Here is a 23,009-nt window from a genome sequence, read left to right as displayed (position 1 = left end):
CTCTACGGATTCCGATGATGAAACAATTATCTTCTATGCTTATGTATATATAAGAATTAACTGTTTTATCATCGAGGTCCGTAGAGTTACTTGGATTATAATCGTTACGCCAAAGTCGGGTCTTTTATAATTAACGTCCCTAGAGTTGAGTGAATTTTTATTGGAGGCCATAGATTTCATACGTATGCACCGTGGAAAACAAGTTTAATTTATGAACTAATCGATTAAAAACACGATGGAAATAAATTCGTCGATTGTGGACAGTTAAATAAATTGTTGTTGATTATGAAAAAAAAATTATCAATTACGAGGTGAGATGAGTCTTGAGTTCTTGACATTGAAAGGAGAAGGAACGAACCAAAGAACAACAGAACCAAGAGCAGAAAAAGAGACACACTATAATCTTAATGCGATTATCAAATTTTTCTCGCCGGCAATGGTCGTAATGATCCGTGAAACGATTTTCAGCCCTTTCCCGTTTAGCCCCCGATTTGTCCCAATTTACGCAACGAATCGAGAACGATATGAGTAGAAAAAAACAAAAAAACAGGGACAAAAAGCGAGAGACCAAAAAAAAAAAATTGCGAATTTATTGTTACGTCTTCTGTATTCAATAATACGGGTAACTAACAATTGAATGTATAACTTTTTTTTCTCTCCAATCTATTTATGTAAGGTATGAACAAACATTTTCATCATACTCTGTATGTATAAGATTAATCGTTAAAATTTTAACAATTTTCCGTCCCGACATTATTGTTGTAAATCTCGTTTATTTACGTTGAGTTTCCACAATTTATCTAATCACTCTCATTATTTACTTATCGTTTATGTTCTCCTCTCTGAGATTTCCTTTGGTTTAGACATTGCGTGTCATCCTTATTAGTATTATATGCAGAGTGAATTTTTAACGATTGCACGGACCGTCGTCTGCTAACATTCATTGCGCACGCGCTACAATGGGAGAGCAGTTGTTTGCCAGGGCTACCAACCATCCGCCATGTATACCGGGACAATATCTCGAAACTTGAAGATCAACCGCGCATGCGCGAGTTTTATCGGCTGTTCGTGCAGGCTGGCCATCCCGAGTTTCAGCTGTCAAACTCTGTTTCTACCGGTAATGTAGTTGATACGAATTTTTCAAGTTAGAATCTCAAATAATTGAGGTAGTGACTTGGAAAGGTTTGGGAAGCATTAGTTATTGGGTCGGAAAGTTGATTCTTCAAAGAACGGTTGGAATTTAATACTTGTGCTCTTTGAAAATTCAAACGTACACATTTTGCGTACGTTGGCTCGCCTGCTTCGCAGACAAGAATATCGCTGCGGGAAGATTTCGCCTACCAATGAGATTGAATGATTTAGCGCATGCGCGGTTGATTTTCAAGTTTCAAAAGATTATCCCGGTATAACCTCAAAAAATTTCACAGTTCGCAGTTGAACACAACTGGCACCGGCAGCTTCCGAGATTCTTGAGGTTACATACATCGCGGCGACCTGTCAATTAAATTTATAATGGTTTGTTGCCCCGACGAACAACTGCTCTCGAATCGTAGCGCATCCGCATTAAATTGTAGCAGCCGACGGTCCGTGCAGTCGTAAGGAATTCACTCCGTATATTAGAAAATCGTAGGATATACTTGGACAATAACAGTTTTCTCAAACCGTACATACCGCAATATATTCCCAGATTTTCGTTCACCAATTTTGTTTTCACATTATCTTATTTCATTTACCAATTTTAATTTTCCCTTCTTGGTTGAGTTCCTTTGATTTTTCTTTTCTTTTCATCTCGACATTAAGTTTTTCCGCACCGCAAGAATCACTTTTAATTTACAATTGTTATTTTTTTTAATTCACACACACACACACACGCACACGCAAGTATATCACTTGAATTTATACCTTGAATTCGTCGTTGATGTGTTATGATTAATTTTGTCACGTGATTATGCAAGTGCAGGATATTACGAAAAGACTCGGGAGAAATTATTTTACACAATTAGTCGTATGTGGGTGTGTTTGTGTACTTATTTTGTTTTTCTATACCTTTTCTTTTTATTTTAGTCGATGTAGTTTTTCCCTAATTTTTAATTTTTCTTTTGGCTAACCGCCACCCCCCACCTCTCGTCAACCCAAAAATTTATTTCCGGTTCCCTCCGTTTTGTGATTTATTATTTTTTTAGCCGAGCTCCAGACGATTTGCGCGGCTTACTGGCAAAGACTTTACGGTCTTGAGGGAGATAAGTTTGACCTCGAGTGGAAAATTAAATTGAAATCTTTCGAGGTAATCTTGACAGCTGCGCATATATATGTGTATATATATATATATATGTATATATATATATATATGCATGTATGTACATATTTATAAAGTTTTAATTACATACTATATGTATATATATATGCATATATATATATATATATATATATATATATATATATATATACATACATACATACTACAACGTTTTACTGCCAATTGATTTTCATTTTCATTATTATTATTATCATTATTAAACTATCATTATTTTCATGCCTTGCGAGCATTTTGCACCCCATTATTTATATTATAATTATCATTTCGTTATTTCATCTTTTTTTTCTTCAAATTATACAATATACCCGCGCACGTTTGGCACGGCGGCAATTTTTGATTTTTCATTTCCTGTTAGTCTTCTATTTTCATGATATTTGAAACATTGTAGATATTACATATATAATTATTTTTAACGATGGATGCAACGTGAAGGATTTGCGCACGTGTTACTCGTTACGCGTGGTATACATGTATACATATACTATATATGGAGGATTCCACGGCAATTCAACCAACGTCCGACGCTCGCCATTTTTGATGTCGTTGAAAATTTTTTACAAGTTTATCCCAACTTCAAAAGAGTACCCTGAATTTCTTCAGATTTTTCTCAGTAAATTTGTTTTACTTATGATTTCTGAAAATCAACATATCTTTGGACGTAGTTTAAAAATTTCAAATAATTCTCAAAAATCTTGCGTCAGGCATAAAAATTTTGAAGCCTAGACCCAGAGTGAGCCGGTGTTTCGTTCTTGTTTTTTTTTCGTAAGAAAAGTTTTTTAAAAATTAGAAAGTTGAGTCAGCTTACTATGGGCGCATGCTCAAACATTTTTATATATAACACCGAATATTTGAGAATTTGTTCAAATTTTTCTCAAGCTAATTATTTATTTGCAATTTTTTTTTCTTGAAAAAAAATCTCTCTAGTAAAATTTAAAAACAATTGTTACAAATTCTGGCGCATGTCTTCTTAAATGTTCGAGTAGCGAACCAAAAAATACAGCTTGTTGCTTCTGATTTTTTTGAATTTGTTCCTTCCAAAAGCGCAAAAAACATAGAACTGAATGCCGACCCATTCTGGGTTTGGGCGTAAAATTTTTTTTATCCCACACAAGACTATTGAGAATTTTTTCAGATTTTCTAAATTACGTCCATGAACACGTTGGTTTTCAAAAATCATATTTACAACAAGTTTGCTCAAAAAAATTAGAAAAAATTCAGGGTTCTACTTTGGAGTTGGAACAATTGCATAAAATTTTTTGAAGTCAATCAAAAATGGTGAGGGTCCGACGTTGGTCGAGTTGGCGTGGAATACCCCATATATGTATATATTATATATATACGTTTTTGTTATGATTGATTTTTTTTCTCGCGTATATATATAATTATAAATACTTCAATACTATCTGTTAAATATACATAGAGTATATACACGGGATTAATAGTGCCGAATACTCCGACCGTTTCGGTGTGACGTAATTTCCGTGCCTTTTCTTCTTCTAATTCTTGTTCTTATTCTAATTCTTCTTCTTCTATTTCTCATTCTTCTGTTTTCATCAATCCCGAGTCGAACAACATAGATATCTGTGATTTCGACTATGCGACTCGGTGTAATTATCCCATCGAAAAAATCAAACCGAAAACAAAGAGAAAAAACGCATTCTAAAGACATATACATTTACAGAACATATCTATACACGCTTTTTTACATTTCGCTGCTATTCAATATAAAAATTCTTATCAAATTATTTCAATATTATCAAAGAGAAATTACGATTTATTAATTTTTAACTTATCGACCTTTTTATGTATTATATACCCACATACATACACATTAGGGTGGTTTTTTTTCTAACTTTTTTTTTTTTCTTCTTCTTACGTACCTTCGAAAAAGTTAGTTTTGAGCCTCAAACGAAGCCTCGTGAAACCGGAGCACGGTGGCTTAATTCTAAAAGGTGACGCATCCGGTTTGAATTTTTCCCATTTAATTGACCCTTAATAGTCACACCTCCAAATTGTGAAGTAAAAGTCATTGGGGGTGTAATCAACCCCGCTCACTTTGGAGAGTGAGAAATAATAGAAAAATTGAAAAAAGAAAAAAAAAAATACTGCAATGTATTTTCAACCCTCGTGTGTAAGACCATGCCGAATATTTTCAAGTCGTGCAATTATTAACATAAAAAAAAAATGTTGAAATAAAAAGATTCAGAAAAAAGAACTCTTCACAAAAAATCATGCAGAGATTTGAATTTCAAATTAAAAAAAAAAAAAAAATCGTTTCATAAACCTGAAATAGCATACTTTCAGGTGGGAACGATTAAATTAGCGACCGTTCCAAAAACCATATTTATTTGAACCCCAGATTTTCGAGCAGTCTTGCTCGAGCGGCTGCCCCAATCTACAGATGGCGATACATGTCCCATTTTCTCAAAATTTCTGGAAGGTGTCGCACGTCGAAAAAAGGCTGGGGTTAATGTAACCCCGTGTGACTATTAAGGGTTGAACAGGATGAGGGCTATGCAAACACTCTAATCAGGATATCTCGGAAACTACGCAAGTTACGGAGCCGTTTGTTTTTCATTTTGTAGGTAATAAAATTTTCTATAAAAAAGGTACAGCTAAATATTCATCTTGTATTCGATACGAACGTTCAAAGTTAAGTTCATCGAATAAAGGAATAAAGACGCTTACCGTTCGGCAAAAAGGCGATTTTGGTGGTGAAAGGGTGTATACCTTTTTTATAGAAAATTTTAATAACCAAAAAATGAAAAAAAAAACGGCTATATATATATATATAGACACATACATATCTACATCTATTTTGCATGAGAGTTATTTTGATATGTTGTATACATATAATAATAATAATAATAATATGAATTATAAGTTAACTTAGCGCGAAGACAGAAAACACGAAGGCACACATTTAAAACAGAAAAAAAGGGAAAATATTCAATATTGAGCTATACACGTACATACAAATGTACATTATTGTTTTTTTTTTTTTTTTTTTACACCGAAATTACGTCACAGGTAAAGCGTCGGTGGATCGTGCGCGGCACGTTTAAAACACTTCAGAGAAGTACTCGAAACGATAAATTGTAGCAATTTGTTGTTTAATTTAATATCGGATCAAGAATTTGATTTCAAATCACGAATAATAATTCCTCGCTTTACACTTGTATCAATGTATCCATACAAATATTGTTTAAGTAACGATAGTATTTTAAAGGTGCTCGCTCGCTCTCTCGGTTGTAAAAAACTAAATAAAAAAAAAAAAAAAAAATCTTTTACAAAATAATAATCAAAAATCGGAAAATTAATGGACCGCAGTAAAAAGTGAAATAGAAAAAAGAAAAAATCAAAAATCCAGCACAGGAACGACTAAGATTTTTTCCTACGAAGCAATTTTTTTCATCTCGAGCTCGCAACTAGTCATGTATACATATATACATCATGTTTGTACGTATTACAATATATAATAAGCATTAATTTAAACAATGCACATTATATAATATATACGAATACAAACCGGTTCCCTCCCGTTTTTTGCCCTCCATTTCCTCCCTTGTGAAGAGAAAAAGAAAAAAAAATTATATCTGAAACCACAAAATCCCTCCCAACAAAAAAAACCAACATGTACGTGTACTAATATTTTCTTCACCTTTTTTTTTTTTTTTATCTACTCCAAGTTTGAGAGTACCTACAGTATATGTATTTTTAATACGTGCGATTTAATCGACACACGCAATTATTACCCTGAAGTAAAATAATTTGTAACATCGTCCGATAAAAATAAGAGATTTCAGAGCAGGTCGTTTGTAGTTTATATTTATACAGCGACGCAAATAATTACTTTGTCGACAATATGCGGCTGCATATTGTTTACACATATTATATACGGTATAATTATTAATTGTATAATATTTAAAATGCAAATTATACATTATTCGCTTTTTCCTCATCGTATTCTTCTGTCATTGTTAATTTTAATATTTTTCAATGCAATTGAAACAAGAAGAAAAGGAAAATAATTGAAAAATAAAAAAATTGATCATTGGGTTCTTGTAGCCGAGTTGAAGAAGATTATCCGACAGTATTACGACCGCGTCTACATTTGTGAGGGTCAGAAGTGGGATTTGGAGCGCGAAGTCAGAAAGAGGGACTACGAGGTATAACATACATGCCTAATTCCCGAAAAAGAAGTTTCAGAAAAAAAAAAACAAACAAACAAAAAAAACCACGGTTTATCTAAATTATGATATTCCAATTTTACAAATCTATATATACATACATGTATGCAGATGTTACACGATATACAAAGTAGTAAAAAAAGGACACGCAAGTAAATTTCTTATTTTTTTTCTTTGATTCACTCTTTCTTCTAAATCGTTCAAATTTTCGATCTCGCATTCATGCGACGATAGGAGTAATACGAAATTTACAAAATAGTATTCCATACGAATATGTATGAATAAATTCTCGACTATTTTTTTCTGACCGTCTCCCTAAAATTCGAGTATATGTCCAAATATGCGAAATGAAAATAAAATGATTTTGTCTCATGTTTTTGTACAAACGTACCGACTTGCGTTCCTTTTTCCATGTCGAGTCATCGATGAATGCATTACTATACATTACATGTATATATACATACATACACATGTATATAATACACTTTCCTTGCACACAATCTATTTTCTAAGTATGTACATACATACAATACCTATATGTACATACATACAATATTGTATATTGCCACGATTTTTCTTTTTCCCTAAGCATTTCCGATACGTTATACCGCGTTGAAAAAAAAAAGAAATTTTTTGTGGTTATCGGTTTTTTTTTCTTCTTCTTTTACTCTCGTTGTGTCTTACTGATTTTTATTCTGAAATATTGCTGTATCTTGAAATTTTACTAAACGATTGATTAATCCAATTACTTGTAAACTTGGTCAGTCCTGTCTGTATTTTCCGGAAAACTTATGCACATTATCGCATGCACAACGGTGATAATGCGAATTTGTAATAGAATCGAAACGAGACTTTTATTATTATTAATAAATCATTTTTCATCGCTAGGAATTTTATAATCATTTCACTGTGCAGTGAAAGTGTGATTTTTCCTCACACTTCTCAACGACTGCAGATAATGAGAAAAGAAAATCAATGATAATGTTCTTGTGTTCGTTTTTTTTTTTTTTTTTTTTCTTTTTTTAAATATATTTTTTCCGTCACGTTTTTGCTAAAATATGAAGTGCCGTAATTTTTCGTTAGGTTTGACGTTTTTTCATTCGGTTTCTACTTCGTCATCGTCCAATTTTCATATTATAATAATGTCACGCAATTCATAGATCAGGGGCAAATTTTTTCTCAGCTTTTTACTAACTCGATATCGCAAATCTGACAGTTTATACAATAGTTTACTTCACGTACGTTCATATTCATATCATTATTTTTCTTATCACGTCAGTTTAATATGAAGGGGAAAAAATAATAGTAGCAGAGCGATTATCCTACTGCTTATTCGTTCGTTTGATCTGATTTTTTTTTTTCTTTTTTCAAATATCGTATTCTCATTTCCAGTTTATCCTCAATTTTTTTAATACTCACGTTTTTCACTCAAGTTGTTGCTGCGCTGCAGGGCTGGGCAAGCTTATGAGATATCGTCGGTCGATTTTCAAATTTGTAGAAAAAAAAGAAAAAACAACAACAACAACAAAGTACGATGTAAATAATGATTTACCAATCTTCTTTGAGAAAAAAGAAATGAAAATTTGTTGCCATTCACGATGCGGTGTTCTTGACGAATTTCTGATAAAATCTGACTATGATTGAATACAGAAAATTCTCAAAACGTTGTAGATTGAAAAAAAGTAAAGCAAAAAAAATGAAAATAAAAAAATTCACGTCATACGCAAAAATGAAGTTGAGTAAGAAATCTGAAATTCGTCGGTTCCGCTTGAATGGAGCAGAAATTCGATTATGTTCGGTGTTGTTTTGAACCAAGAACGTAATAATGTAAAACGAGAAAAAAACCAAAGAAAAATAGCAATTTAAAAAAAGAACCGATCCCATTCCCTGGAAAAAAAAGAAAAAAAAACGTGGCCAAAATTTGCCTCGCTGTTTACTTCTAATAATTTTTTTTAATTTTTTTTTTTTTCTTCTTACCCTCTCACATCGTCATTTCTTTATTCTATGTTTATATAATGCAAATGGTGTGTGCGTGCGCAGGTGCAAAATTGTCAATTTATATTCACCCCGTATTATTATAGTACACAAACGTGATTAAATAATCCAATCGTTTTTTTCCTCCCCATTCTCGACTGATTTATCCACTCGCTTAATTTTTATACTTTTGTATCTTCATCTTTTCTTATTTCATTCGTTATTCCCCTCTCTGTTATTATTATCATATGTTTTATGCATCTGGTTATTACCAATATATACGATTTAGAAAACGAACATTAATAGTAATAATAATTATTATTTCTATCATTAGAACGGCGTAATAACAAAATTGCATGGCTCTCGTCAAACGGTATTAAGTTTTGTAAAAAATTTATGGGAAAGTAGTTAGTTTCGAGAGTTGGAAAAGAAAGGAAATATCTTTGAAATATTTTCAAACCAATTTCGAATTACTTATTTTCAATTCCCGCATGTTGGTGTGAAATTTAAATTTTTCCGACAATTTTTTTTTCAATCCAATTGTTAGAATATTTTCGATTACTCGCTCGAAAAAATGTAATAATCTTGTTTTTTGCCCCGTTTTATGGCAAACATATTATCGATGATAATAATAACAATGAGTTAAATTAATCAAAAAGAAAAGTATGGCACTTCATATTTCTCTATTTATTATAAATTTTCTTATTTAAAACCGGAAACTGTGTATAATTATATACCGATCTATCTATCTGTCTATCTGTTTATACACATATACATATATATTGTATGTATGCATGTTATCATATATCATGTAATACTCGACGAGTGCTTAAATCATTAATCGTAATTCTGTATCACACATATATGTATAGATATACACGTATCATAAAGTTACAGGAGGGGGAATGCGAAAGTATCGGGTGATATTTTGAGAAGAAAGTAATTCAATTATCAGGAATCCGTGACAAAATGCGAGAACAAATGGAAAATATAAAACAAAACAAAAAAAAATAAAAATACGAATCAATCGTGCAATTAAGACCCTCACAAAGTGGATGAGCGGATTGTATTGAACAAATTTTCATTACCATCGTACGACGATGATTGTGTTGGATAAATTATCGTATACGAATAAATTTTTTTTTTTATTTCTACATTCTGATAAAACCGAAAAACATTATCCCGAATCTCGGTCATTTAATTATCAAGTAAATGTAAAGTGCCATGCTGCGAAATTCTCTTATTTTCTACATACATACACATATAATATATCGTATGTATCTCAGACTGCAAAAGTTATCTAATATCATAAAACATTCCCATTCATTTCCCCGAATTCGTTCCTTCGTTCAAATCTCGATGGATATAAATTTGCCTGTGACTAAAAAAAAAAAAAAAGAAAAAAAAAACAAAAAAAAAAAACCTGGAACAAAAAAAAAAAGAAAATATCACACGAAACGAATGTATCAAAAAATCTGTACAGATATAATATACAATACATGCATATAGAATAGTAGAGCTTTTAAAACGAATGAAAGATAAACAGCAATAAACGATGCATATTTTTTAGTTTAATCTTGCCTGACAGAAAGTAGTTGCTAAAAAAAAAAAAAAAAGAAAAAAAGAAAAAAGCGAAAATTCGATTTTGCACCGCGCGCCCACGCACCGTTGTAAATGTGTGTTATCTGGTGTTTAACTGTATTACAATAAACATGTCTTGGCGTTTATGCACAACGAGACTCGATTCCCAAACTCGCTTTCGCCTAGGAATAATGATTGTGTACCAATAATCAGTATAGAATTTGCGGAATTAAATTTTGACGGATGGAAATATTTGCATTGCGAAAGAATGAAAATGGACAGAAATCGGGTTTGCGAGTCGAGATTAATATGGTACATGATGATTGTAGTAGTATATAGATATTATTAATTATCGGATGAGGTGGAGAAGCTGATCAGGACCAGTTGGCCATCTCGCGACGCGTTGCAGGATCGGGCAAATCCACCTGCAGCAATTTTCTCCCTCCAATTGTTGATTTCCGTCACCTTTTTTTCGTCAACAATGTATTCCACTTTTTTACTCCACACGGTTCGCAATTTTTATGCCACTTTTTCACTGTTTACCCTGATCGATATTTGGGTAAAAAGTATGAGCAACCAAGTCTCAGCGTACGACAGATTTTCTAACAATTTTTTTTACACGAGGCAGGAAAAAAATTTTATGAAACAGGAAGAGAAAAATAAAAAGCAATACCGCAAACAGGGAAAGGACAGTAAGAAAAGTACATTTGGTTTTTGTCGGTGGTAAGAAAAAAGAGATAAAGAACCATCCGATTTTACCTGCCCTTAAATTTTGTACAGTTATTATGTGCCAATTGTGAAAAGAGGAAACCCCGTCGCCGATTTTAAAAAAGATTTTCAACCCCCCCCCCTCTTTAAGTTCACTTGAAATAATCCCTTGTACAGGCGTTTATTGTTGCGTCATTGCCCGAAAATGAAATTTTTTAACCTGCAACTATTTTCTTTACGTTCACTATTTTTTTTTCCCCTTTTTATTTATCGTCGACTGCTTAATTACGTACGAGACATCAATCACCGAATGAACTCGGTGTTTTTTTGGTGTTTCCATGGATGGAAAGAAAATCGCACCTCTGAGGAATCGACTGAATTTTCTTCCAATTTTGTACTATTTTTTCTATTCGCAAATATGTTTGGATTTTATTCATCGCCAATGTTCTGTACATTTCTCTCTTGTTTTCTCCTCCCCCTCTTTTTCACTGTCTTCTTTTCTGTTTCTCTCTCTCTCTTTTTTTTTTTTTTTTTTATCGCAGCATCGTTTTTGGATAACTTTTTATCCCGTTGTTTTTCTGTTTCACAACATTTTTAATTTTTCCGGATCTCGTCCAGGCTGTTTCGAGCGTATTTCTCCTCACACATTTCCCAATTTCCATGTATATATATTAAGCAATTAACAAAACGCAAGCCGATTTTGAGTGCAAATCAATTCGCCTACTATTTGCTCGATGTCTGTGCACTAGACACATTACATGTTAAATTTTCATTCGTTGATTGTAATTTTTATATTGTTGCAATACTTGTCTGCTATACGATTGTGAGTTGAATACTGCAGCTGCGTCGTTTAGTTTTTCACCTTTCTTATTCTTATTTTATCGTTTTATCGTTGTTACATGTAACGCGATTCTTCTTTTTCACCCAACAATAACAAACTTTATGTTCAATATTCCACTTTTTTCTGCTTTTTTGCTAAAATCTCGTTACCATTACGTTGATTAATATAATATAACAATAATAATATTGTGCAGTTTTGTTTGATGTGCAATTTTCGTGTATTTTCTTTAATTATATTTTTATTTTTATCAGTCTTTATACTGTATATACGCTTCAATATTTTTTTTTATAAAAATTGATTTGCCTTACGTATTAATAAATTTTTTAATCTTTAAGTTCGACATCAAAATTATTCTTGATATGAATAAAAAAATTCAAAAATAACAGAACAAATGACAGATCAATTTTAGGTTCATCTTTATATCTTTTTTCGATGTTGATCAAAGAAATTCAAAAACAATTGTTAAATATCTTCGATTGAAAAAAAGAGATCGTCTTTTACGTGCTTTTTAATTTTCACAAATTTAGCAGACGACGTAAAAAAAACTTTTCCTGTGAATTGGTAATTTTTTCAATTCTTTCGGCAAACTTTAATAAATAATAACAAAAGAAGCAATGCAAAGATGAATGAAAATATCTATTAAAAGTATAGAAAAATTGTATCAATTCATAGTTAATTAGTAACTTGAATTTGCAGCTTATACGAAATGTGACATTAATTTTTTATTTCACGATGCACAGATCGCAGACTTGAACAGCCAGGTCAACGATCTCCGAGGTAAATTGTAAGTATTCGTTCATACCGTTTCCTTTCTAGAAAAATCATCATTTTAACTCTGATGATTTTTATTCTCTTTTGTAATCGCAATTTCGATTTTTTAAACGACGATTTCTTTCTTTTTCTATCCTCCTCCTCCTCATCTTTCCGCGATTAAAAATCGCAGCATGAAGCCAACCTTGAAGAAGGTGTCCAAGTACGAGAACAAATTCGCCAAGCTACAGAAAAAGGCGGCCGAGTTCAACTTCCGTAACCAACTTAAACAGGTCAAGAAGAAGGAGTTCACCCTAGAGGAGGAGGACAAAGAGGTAAGATTCCGAAAAATTTTATTCCAACTTTGATTCGTTTAAATCACGTTCGATTCTCGATATCTGCCATAATTTCAAACGGAAAAGAAAGACAAAATTATTCGAAAATACGCGTCCATACGTTTAATGAAGCATTTTTTTTTACTTCGTTAAACTCATTTAGAGTAAAACACTCGTTATTTTCGTTTTTATATTGCTTCCGACTCTTATTTTTTCTTTTTTTTTGCAAAATCGATTTACGACCGTTTTTTTTTGATCGAATATTGTCTTTTTTCTTGTTTCGTCATTTTCATTTTTCACACACCTCGGATCATCGCATATCTGCAATTTATATGCGACAAATTGTCACGTGCAAGTAAGTGCAGCGATTATCGACGACGACGTCGGAAATTTTTAATTCGAATTTTTGTATGTTGTCTGTTTTTTTGTTTTTTTTTTTGTTTTTTGTGACGTCCTTACCCTGTATCTTTCCAATCTCCAAGTGTCTTTCAATCGATGTTTTGTTGTTTTTAATACTTCTTACTCCATTTTAAAATTACACTTGATATTGCGACATAAATATGGGCATGTAGAATAAGTTAATTTTTTTCCCTTTCATTCTTTCAACGAGAAAATGAGGAGAAAAAAAAAACCCGTACAGTTTCGACCAGGCAATATGTATGTATGTGTTCTTCGTTCACAGCCGAAGAAGTCCGAGAAAGCAGAGTGGCAGACGAAGAAATAGATAACCAAAGAAAAAAAAAATCTATACACTGCAGAAGTTTATCGTTTTACACTAAAATTGGAAAAAAGAGAGAGAATGCGTAAAAATCAATAAAACACGATCATATTCGCGCACACGCATATATATATTTATACATATCCATTTTTTATTCATAAAAATGATATAATTAAATACATAGGTATGCTACTCACATTCACACGCGAATACAATTGACAGATAATATCTAGAATACACAGAGAAATACGATTATCAATAATTAATATATTATGTGTTTTTATATACCGTGCAAAAAAAAAAACAAAATCAAAAACATCGGCATGTGAAATATGCGCGAAAATTTTTTCCTATTATCTTCTGCAATATCTCGGTATTATTATTATTATTATCATAATTACTATTACTGTTACTACTTCTACTGTTATATCGTTAATTAATATCAAATATATGAATGTTCGAACGAATTATGCATCTTGACAGATAAGAAAAACACGTGGATTAAAACAAAGTAGAAGCTTATATGCGGTTATTATAATACATCACCGCCATACTTTTATTTACTATTTTTTTTAATTTTTATTCTTTTCTTTTTTTTCCCCTTGTATCGTTTCGATGGCATCGCGCATCTTTTAATACGTCGAGTCCTGCAAAAATTGTGTTTTGAAATGATCGAAGAAAAATGTTCGCTTTGTAATGACGTTTTATTCGTTTCTCAGGATTTTTGTCAATCCTCTTCTTTTGCTGCGATTTCAGATGGTTCCAGATTCGACGAATTATTGTTCTGTTGTACATGTGTATAAATATTATACGTGCCTTGTATAATTTGTGACGTCCGGTTTTCGTTTTTTTGGCTCTACGTCTGATTTTCATGTTGAATTTAATTTTTTTTTTTTTTAAACGTGTTTATTGCATTTTGTTTTACGTGTACGTATACGTACCATTCATTATTTGTATTGTATATTACATTCGCATAGTTTCAGTTTCTGTTCTGTCTTGTCGTATACGTTTTCTTCCGTCCATTTTATTTTCTTCTTTCTCTATTTCGTCATGTGATACTGTGCATCGAATTAATCAAACCGCCTGAATGATAATGATGATGATGATGATGATAACGATAAAATTAAGAGTCAAAATTAAACTGAATATATAAACAGTGAATTAAAAACTGCTTGGAAGAGAAAAATTGTAAATAAATCAGTAAATATAATTGGCAAAAAAATCCTAATTCTTACGGGTGATGCGAATGATTGTATTTTTTTTTTTTTTTAATAAGAAAACAAATTTTTGCACGCAGTTTAAATTCATTTTGTTTTCTTTTGATTTTTTTTAATTTTGCTTTTCGCCATCCATCACCATTTTTTTTTTTTAAATAACCGCATTTTTCAACTTCTCGCGCAATCTCAATATTGCAATTTATTAGCTAAACGATACGAGATAAAATCGAACAATAATCACTGATTTGTGGATGGAATTGCCGTAAAAACAATCATAGAATATGAAACATATAAAAAAAGAAAAAAAAGGTGAGAAAATAATATGGCTATAATTCTTGGTGATTCTTTTTCACGCATTAATTCTGACATGCGAGCTCTTCTCTATAATATTGTAATATTACATATTATTCACATTACGCATCATAATATATAATTCTTCACAGTGTAATAATAATAATAATAATAATAATAATAATAATAATATAAATAATAATAATACATATACACGTGTGTATTAGTAATTTGCTATATATACATTCATTATGCAGTAATGTATTATTATTCGTATAATACGTTACTATTCGCTCAGCGCTTTTACTCACACGATAATATATATATATTTTTTTTCAATTTCTTACTTTTTTAATCACACTCACACACAGATGAAAATTATTAAAATAAACCGCAAAACACCTCGAATCACGTGCGATTTTATTCACCGTGCGTACAGTAATAATAATAATATTAATAATCGCAGGCATTTCACAGTTTTCGTTTTCAGCGTCATGCAAATTACTTATCGCTTCTTTTTTTTCAGGCTATCTGATTGAAACGTGTGGTCATGATTGTCATTTACCTCGTTTCAGCTTATATCGTAATATAATATGTATAATAATGATAAATATTGAAAGAGTTAAAATTTGACCATGATATTGTAATAATTTGCGAAAAAAATGTACGCCTATAGCTTCGTAAACTTTCTTTCTTTCGTTGTATAATATAATAATTATTATGTGCAATATTTAAAAACTAATAACGTTGCTTTTGCATTATATGATTGCAGAACGCGTCAAAAGACAAGGTAAAAAAAAAAATCACCACAACAACAAAACGTGCGATCGCTATGATTTTAATGATTTCAATATAACTCAATTGTTTAATTTTTCTTCACACCGTATGCGCAAACTCGCCCGTTTAACTCACTCACATACACATAATAATATTAACGCTGTTATAGATCGCCACATATCGATCATTACTTACATAATATAAATATATTATTTATGAATCATTTAACGGAGCTTACAATTAGATATTTTTATCACAGTTTGATTTGTTTTCGTACAGCTTAGCAATTTTTGCGCGCACAAACATAATTCGTTTTTCTCTTTTCAGCAAAACAATTTTCAATAGACGCCATCGTGAACACGGATTTTTCTCTTGTTTTTGATTTTCAGACTGACGTGTCGCTGTTCTTACTTTTTATTATATAGTTTACTCGTACTTTGCTTGTTTGTTTGTATTCGTTTTTATGTTACTGTAATTTCGTTACTTTTTGTTTTTTTTTTTTCTGTTTGCTTCGAATTGACAAATGGATATTGCATGTAATTGGGTTGAAAAATATTTTACATGCAATTGAAATCTCGAGTGACGACTTAATTCCTGCCCGATTGGATTGTTAAAATGGAATACAAAATTGTGGTAGAAATTAAAAGTTGAAATGAAGAAAAAAAAAAAAAAATTGTAACCTTGACTCGAGATAATTATGATTTATCTTGTTTCTCAATCCTTCGTTTAGAAATCCTTACGTTTATTTTTTCATTTGATTACTATATTTTCTCCCCTTGTCGTTCTGTGTTTGTGATCTTATTTATTCATCGTTGTTTTTTCTTTATTTTGTTTTGTATTCTCATTATCTTTTAACACCTCGACCGTAGCTGTTTAACCGTATAATAAATTAGTCGTAGTTACAGGTTTAATAAACTTTTTGCCTATCAGAAACGAATCGATCCGACGCGGTGCTGATTTTGTCATTTCTAAAATTTGCAGAAGAAACCTGACTGGTCGAAGAAGGGTCCAGAAGAGAAGAAGGTAAAGGAGGAAGAAGTCGAGGCATGAGGATGACGTTTGACATACGAACAACATATAACAACGCACAAGTAAACGCTCGAGATATACAGAAAAAAAAAATCAATAATAAAAAATCACACACGCGGATTTACATCTCTGTATCTCGCTGACGTGATATATTGTATACATATACATACGTGTGTATATGTATAATATATACAAAAACACACAGTCACACAAAATAATTATTAATATTAATATTACTACGATTACTATTACATGCTACTATTATTGTTATCATTATATATGTCCGTCAGACATTTTAGACAATAACTCTTACACGTACAAACATCGATCAGCGAGTAGTACTGAAAATCTCACACCGTACAAACAACGAATTCACCCGGTTTTTGTCTGTGACCATGTAAAAGGAAAACCAAAATCCAAAAACAAATTCATGTTGTTCACCTGCGTGTGATTTTATATCGTGTAATTATCGTAACTCTCGTTTCTCCCCGCAACCTTTGTGTAAATAATAACTCGTCACATCCTTGCAAGAAATATCTGCGCCTCTGAAAAGAGAGTGTAAAGAGCAAGAAAATGTAGGGGAGAAAAAAAAATCAAATCTGAGATACCCTCTTAACCGATCCGTTGCACGTCCGTCTAGACGAAAGATCCATATGTAAGTTTTACTGTGTAAAATATCAATGCATATATTATAAAAATAATGAAATATCTTTGTGTAAATAACGTCCGTGCACGTGAATCACTGTTTTTGTGTTACACCCATCCATCCTGTGCCCCTAATTATAAGAAAATAGAAGAACAAGCATCAGTTGCATCGCCCCTTTTTTGAATTTAGAATAGCGTATTTGTTCATCGTTATTTTATAACGCAGCAACTTTACAATGCACCCAAAACTCGAATCAATTAACTCTGTGACCTGAACCATATCCAATTTCGTTGATTTTTTAGAAAACCAAAAAGAAAGACACAGCTTTTACCCAATTAGATTGAATTTTTCCGACTGTGTGTAACTAATACCCAAATTCGTTACTCTCAGTTCCGAGATCCGAAACCTTCTGCGGCTTTGCCGCAATTGAATACAAATCAACAGTTCGCAACGTCGGTATTGCAAATTGCAATTAACTGCAATAGTAAGGTTCGAGTTTGCGCAGTATTATTTCTGGGCTGCCAATTCTGTTGCCAGCGAAAAGCCTGCAGAATTTCTGGATTTAAGGACTACGTGATTTACCACGGTATACATACATACGTTATACATAGATACAGAGATACATATGCACTCAGGGAAGTCTCGCAAATATCGAGAAGGGAATCGCAATGTAATGTACTATCGTAGTTTAGGTAGGCGGCGTATTTTTAGCGGGTGAGTACTTGTCGCTAACCGGTTTTCGCTTTTTAACCATTCGCTACAATATGCAACAACTCTCACGCGTGAGACGTGCTAAATCACCTGTAATTTTTTTCAATTACAATTCTTTTTTCTCATCTTTTATGCCCACGCAAAACCGCTTCGAAACACGTTCGCTATCTCCTCGCATCCTGCTTTTATGTAGGTATGCTTCCAGATAGCACACTGTTGGCTGTTAGCTGACTTGATATCGACAGAAATTCTCTGTCAACTATTTCAAGTCAACTGGGAATAGGCGTATCATGAGCCTATTATTGACTGCACGCTGACTGAGAGTGCGTGAATGCCTTCTGAAATGTCACGGTAAAGACAACACTCGATGTCAATTATTACGAGGCTTTCAGTCGACTGCTCACAGTCAAGACAAAAAGGGAATTATTGAATTTGCAAGTAGGCTAATTACGTGACGTCAAATATGAGGTAGCGGTTAGTCGGTAACTGCCGCCAGACGTCGACGACGATCGTTTGGCACATTGATGCGCTCACGTAAACAATTATTGGTCTAAAAAACATGAAAAACTTTTGACTTGACTTTCCATAAGGTGACAATGGATTCTCTACTCGAATTGCCTTATACTTGGCATTTCAGAGGATATTCGTAAACGTAAAGTATACCGCATGTCAACTTTACCTAAGTCCACTTTTTTGACGATCTATAGTTATTAAAAAATAGCCGACCTTTTGTCTATTTTTTGCCAACAATGCGTTGGTATTTTTTTTTATTGGACAAAATATCGACTTTTTGCTGTCGAATGATAGTCAGCGTACGGATAAGTGTGCTACTTGGGACTATACATTATAAATCGAAGTTGAAGTGTGTCTTTCAGTGTTGATTTTTTTTCACGAATTCGCTACTTTTACTTTACACATGCATATACCACATCGAAATGTCTTTTATTTTCAAGTATACGGGTAGGTACTTACTTTTATCGATTATTATTATACACGTACGCGATTATTCATTTACTTTAATCGTTGAGTTTTAAAGAAAACATTTTCTACGCGCACAATTTTCGATCTTCCCAGCAATATATTACAATTTCTTTTTGCTACGGTATAATTCAGCAATGTTTAAAAAGCAAAACAAAAATCAAGATACACGAGCTTAATAAACTTTAATCTGCAGTTGAATAATCTCTATGTACACATATGACGTAATTATTTTTACAACGTTTCATTGAACAAAAAATACAAAAAGCTCTTATTCGATCGTGCAGTATTATTAATTTCGATTTTGTAACACGTTTTTGTCATTCGGAATTGAAACAACCGCCATTTTCTAGAAAAAAAAATTATTTAAAAATCCTTTTACAAGTATCTGAAAACAAATTGCTCCATCGTTGATATTATTTTCAAAAGCAGGAAGGGGAGGCTCCTCCTCCAGCTGACGCAGCCGCTCCTCCAGAGGCGGCAGCGCCACCAGCGGCAGACGCGGCAGCAGCCGCGGCACCTGCGCCTCCCGCCGAGGGTGCGCCTGCGCCAGCAGCAGCGCCACCTGCGGATGGAACGGCACCTCCACCTCCCGCCGACGGAACCGCTCCTCCAGCTGAGGCTCCAGCGGACGGAACGGCACCAGCATCTCCACCTGCGGATGGAACCGCGCCTCCACCTCCAGCCGACGGAACGGCGCCTCCCCCTGCAGGTTAGGGGATTGAAATTTCAGCACGGGATCGATTGTTGAGAGCAGTTTCATTTTGTAGTGATTTTGTCAGATTTTGTAAATTGTAGATGGTTTGCTAAGTAATGAATATGAATGTGAATATTCTTCAACAAAAATATCATAGATTAGAGTTTTTGAATTATTTGCTTCCAGTCGGCAGTTCAAAATTCCAGATTAACAACGAACGGTTCATTGTTAAAAAAAAAAAATTAAAAAAAAAAACACAGACGTATGCCTCTGCTGCAAAAATAATCGAACAACTCTTCGTCAAGTGAAAATCCCAATGCACGATACGTTTTACTTTATTTTTTACCGTTCAAGATGGCGCCCCGCCTGCAGATGGCGCAGTGCCGGCACCTCCAGCTGACGGAACAGCACCTGCGCCTCCAGCTGACGGAACGGCACCAGCACCAGCTGCCGACGGAACGACACCAGCTCCACCCCCAGCTGACGGTTCCGCGCCTGCACCAGCTGCCGAAGGTGGAGCAGCGGCACCGCCGGCAGATGGCGCTGCACCAGCAGCGGCACCAGCGGAAGGCGCGCCTGCGGCGGTCCCAGCGGAAGGTAGGGGCATATTCCGGAGAAATGTTCCCACGATTTTCGTTTCGAATCATCGTTTCAATTAAAGCCACCACTCCATGTATGCGTTGAGCTCCGGCAAACGCATGCGGAAGGCGCTCCATGCACGCGGCAGACTTTAGCGCCACGCCACGTACGGAAATCGAAGATGCGTCGTAAAAATGTATACAAACGATAGCTACATAACCTAAAAGAAAGGAATACTCTGTCCCATAATTCCGGGCGGTTTCTCACGTAATGAATTACAAGTTCATTCACGTCATCACAATTATATTCCATAGTGGAATCTTTTGTTGATGTTATTGATGGTTTGTTTTCATAGACTGTTTTGTACGACATAACCTACGTCGCGTTGACTATTATTTGAGCCATGATTTGAGCTTTGCCAGATTCCGAATGGCCCCGAAGGTTCTCGACTTTAGCCGAATGACGTGCGGTACTGCCGAAAAATTAAAATATTTTGATCTCAACGCAGTGCGGTGCGGCATGCCGGACGTGATTGGTCACCGCAGCATTCGCCGGCGCTCAACGCATACATGGAGTCTTAGCTTAAGGTTCTTCGTTATTGTCGTTACTTGACGATATTGTTACTCACTTCTTCATTCAACATTTGCAAGGCACCCCGGCACCACCACCGGCTGATGGAACCCCTGCCGACGGAGCCGCGCCTCCAGCGCCTGCCGCCCCCGCAGACGGCGCCCCCGCAGCTCCGCCAGCCGACGGCAGTGCGCCGGCCGCAGCCGCACCCGCAGCTGCACCCGCAGCCGTACCCGCGCCGGAAGCTGCCGCAGCTCCACCGGCGGAAGGTACCGCCCCCGCGGCTGCACCTCCAGCCGAAGCTGCGTTACCACCTCCAGCTGAAGCGGCGCCTCCGCAAGGTGGGTGCGAAAGAATGGGGAATGGTCGAAGGTGAAAGGTCGAAGGATTGAAGACTTTGTCTAACGTTGTTTTTCTCTCACTGCAGCTCCAGCGTCGTAGAGCATGAATCGGGAAGGATTATGAAAATGAAATCGTACTTCATCCGCGCGCTAATCGTATGACGTCACTGACAGGAGTGTACAATCGCAAACAGGCAAACGCAACGGCACACACTCGCAAGTAAATGTGTAATATATTTACATATTAGATATAAGTATGCATTATACTATGTTATATAATATACACTGGCGACGACACCCAATCGATTGCCAAACTGATTATCGCACGTAAGTGTAATCACGCATTAATTATTTACATGAATATAAATATACGATAGGTACTTTGAAAATATACTTTAATTTGCAATAAACTACGCTAAATGTATATACGTCATGTACGTAATAGTATATGTGTGCATGTGTGTACGTATACACGAATGAAGGTACTTATTTATTCACTTATACAGAACAATCGAATTTTCGGTATTTTAACTATAAGTATAAGCTTCTGGTTCGAAGTTGATTTCATTAGTGCTCATTTATTAATCGGCTATCGAAATTCCGGCAATTTAAAATCGACACAGTAATACTGACACAGTTCCATTCCACATTGTGTACAGTTACGCCATAATCTAATGCCCTGATTTTTGACCGACAAATTTTCGGAACATACTTTACATTACACTACGAGTATTCGAGTTAGAAACCAACTCTAAACAGCTCGATCTTCGACATCCAGGGACATTCAAGGTGTCTGTCCGCGAACCAGTGCCCGATCCTGTCTAGGTTAGTGAGCGGTGCTCCTAATTTGTGCGACGACCCTCGAAATAGGGCCCTCGTACGAGCCATACCCGGTGCCCTGTCCCAAAGTTTCGCAAAACGGGCCTCCGTCCGTTCCTTGGATAGACGCCTTGCGTCGGGCCCTTCCTGGCTAGGTTGTGTGCCAACTCGTTGCCTCGGATGCCACTGTGTGCCGGCACCCACAGGAGAGAATTCTCGGGAGCTGGATTTGAGCTGGTCCAGCTCTCTGCGCCACCAGGCAACTTTAGACTCGCTTATCTTGGGCTCCGCGGGGCACGCTGCCTCGAGGGCCTGGATTATGGAGGATTGCAAGTGTGATACTTCGTTCTCCATCACGCCTGTGCTACTCAGCCGGCTGCAGAGTCCCTGGAGACTTCATTCAAGTTCCTCCTTGTAGGAGGGCCAGTCTGTGGCCCCGTGGTTCCATTGCTGACTTCGCTTGTTCGAAGCTTTACGTGCCTCGTGTCCAGGAAGATCAATTGCAATTGGCAAGATATACTTTGGTAGTTCGACTTTATCCAACTTACTATATTCGATGTACTGAGCACTCGGTGCAACTGAGCTGAGTTTTTTTTTATTGAAGTTTATTGATCGGGGAACTCCAGGTAAATCATGCTTCTGAATAAGGTACGATGAAATAAAAAATTTGGTCAGCAAACGTCACATAGCACAAGACTTGATCGTTGAAAGATACGCAACATCAAAAGTAAACGTGTAAGATTATGTAGCACGACAGTTTCCAACCCATGTAATAATAAATGAATAAACGGAAATTAAACTAATAGAAGGGCTAGGGTTGCGATATTTTCTTGCCAAGTAAGCCAGGTCGAGGCGTATCGGAAATCTGATGGGAGCATTACATACGACTGTACGATCTCTCGTCCATATTAGATACTGTCTTCCAGGCAACATTCTCATC

General features: G+C 34.8%; 2 protein-coding genes across 16 annotated transcripts in view; both read left to right on the top strand.

Annotated features, from left to right (window-relative positions):
* Positions 1 to 16,810, top strand: part of LOC124303884 (troponin I) — a 28,418-nt gene extending 11,608 nt beyond the window's left edge. For 2 of the 15 annotated variants that reach the window (XM_046761683.1, XM_046761679.1), the window contains 4 exons: positions 6,386 to 6,486; positions 12,352 to 12,395; positions 12,555 to 12,696; positions 16,681 to 16,810. In XM_046761683.1, coding sequence (XP_046617639.1) covers positions 6,386 to 6,486; positions 12,352 to 12,395; positions 12,555 to 12,696; positions 16,681 to 16,749 — 356 coding nt within the window. In that variant the 3' untranslated portion in view covers positions 16,750 to 16,810. Of the gene's footprint in view, positions 1 to 2,183; positions 2,285 to 6,385; positions 6,487 to 12,351; positions 12,396 to 12,554; positions 12,697 to 13,378; positions 13,481 to 15,694; positions 15,713 to 16,680 lie in introns of those variants that run through there. The other 13 variants (XM_046761684.1, XM_046761681.1, XM_046761680.1 and 10 more) reach the window with 8 other exon arrangements.
* A 1,799-nt stretch (positions 16,811 to 18,609) lies between these two features.
* Positions 18,610 to 20,419, top strand: LOC124302849 (skin secretory protein xP2-like). The gene is made up of 4 exons (XM_046759418.1): positions 18,610 to 18,619; positions 18,676 to 18,737; positions 19,493 to 19,775; positions 20,115 to 20,419. Exons 1-4 carry the CDS (start codon positions 18,610 to 18,612, stop codon positions 20,417 to 20,419), a joined length of 660 nt encoding a protein of 219 aa, XP_046615374.1.
* The last annotated feature ends 2,590 nt before the right edge of the window (positions 20,420 to 23,009 follow it).

Source organism: Neodiprion virginianus, chromosome 4 (assembly GCF_021901495.1).
Source record: "Neodiprion virginianus isolate iyNeoVirg1 chromosome 4, iyNeoVirg1.1, whole genome shotgun sequence".
NCBI lineage: Eukaryota > Metazoa > Arthropoda > Insecta > Hymenoptera > Diprionidae > Neodiprion > Neodiprion virginianus.
Note: the sequence above shows the minus strand (reverse complement) of the source record. Positions and strands in the feature narration are given on the sequence as shown.

Excerpts from the sequence above, each read along its gene's own strand:
- LOC124302849 (XM_046759418.1), top strand. Across the intron at positions 18,738-19,492 it reads TTCAGAGGATATTCGTAAAC|CAGGAAGGGGAGGCTCCTCC; the intron begins GTAAAGTATACC and ends TATTTTCAAAAG. Across the intron at positions 19,776-20,114 it reads AACGGCGCCTCCCCCTGCAG|ATGGCGCCCCGCCTGCAGAT; the intron begins GTTAGGGGATTG and ends TTACCGTTCAAG.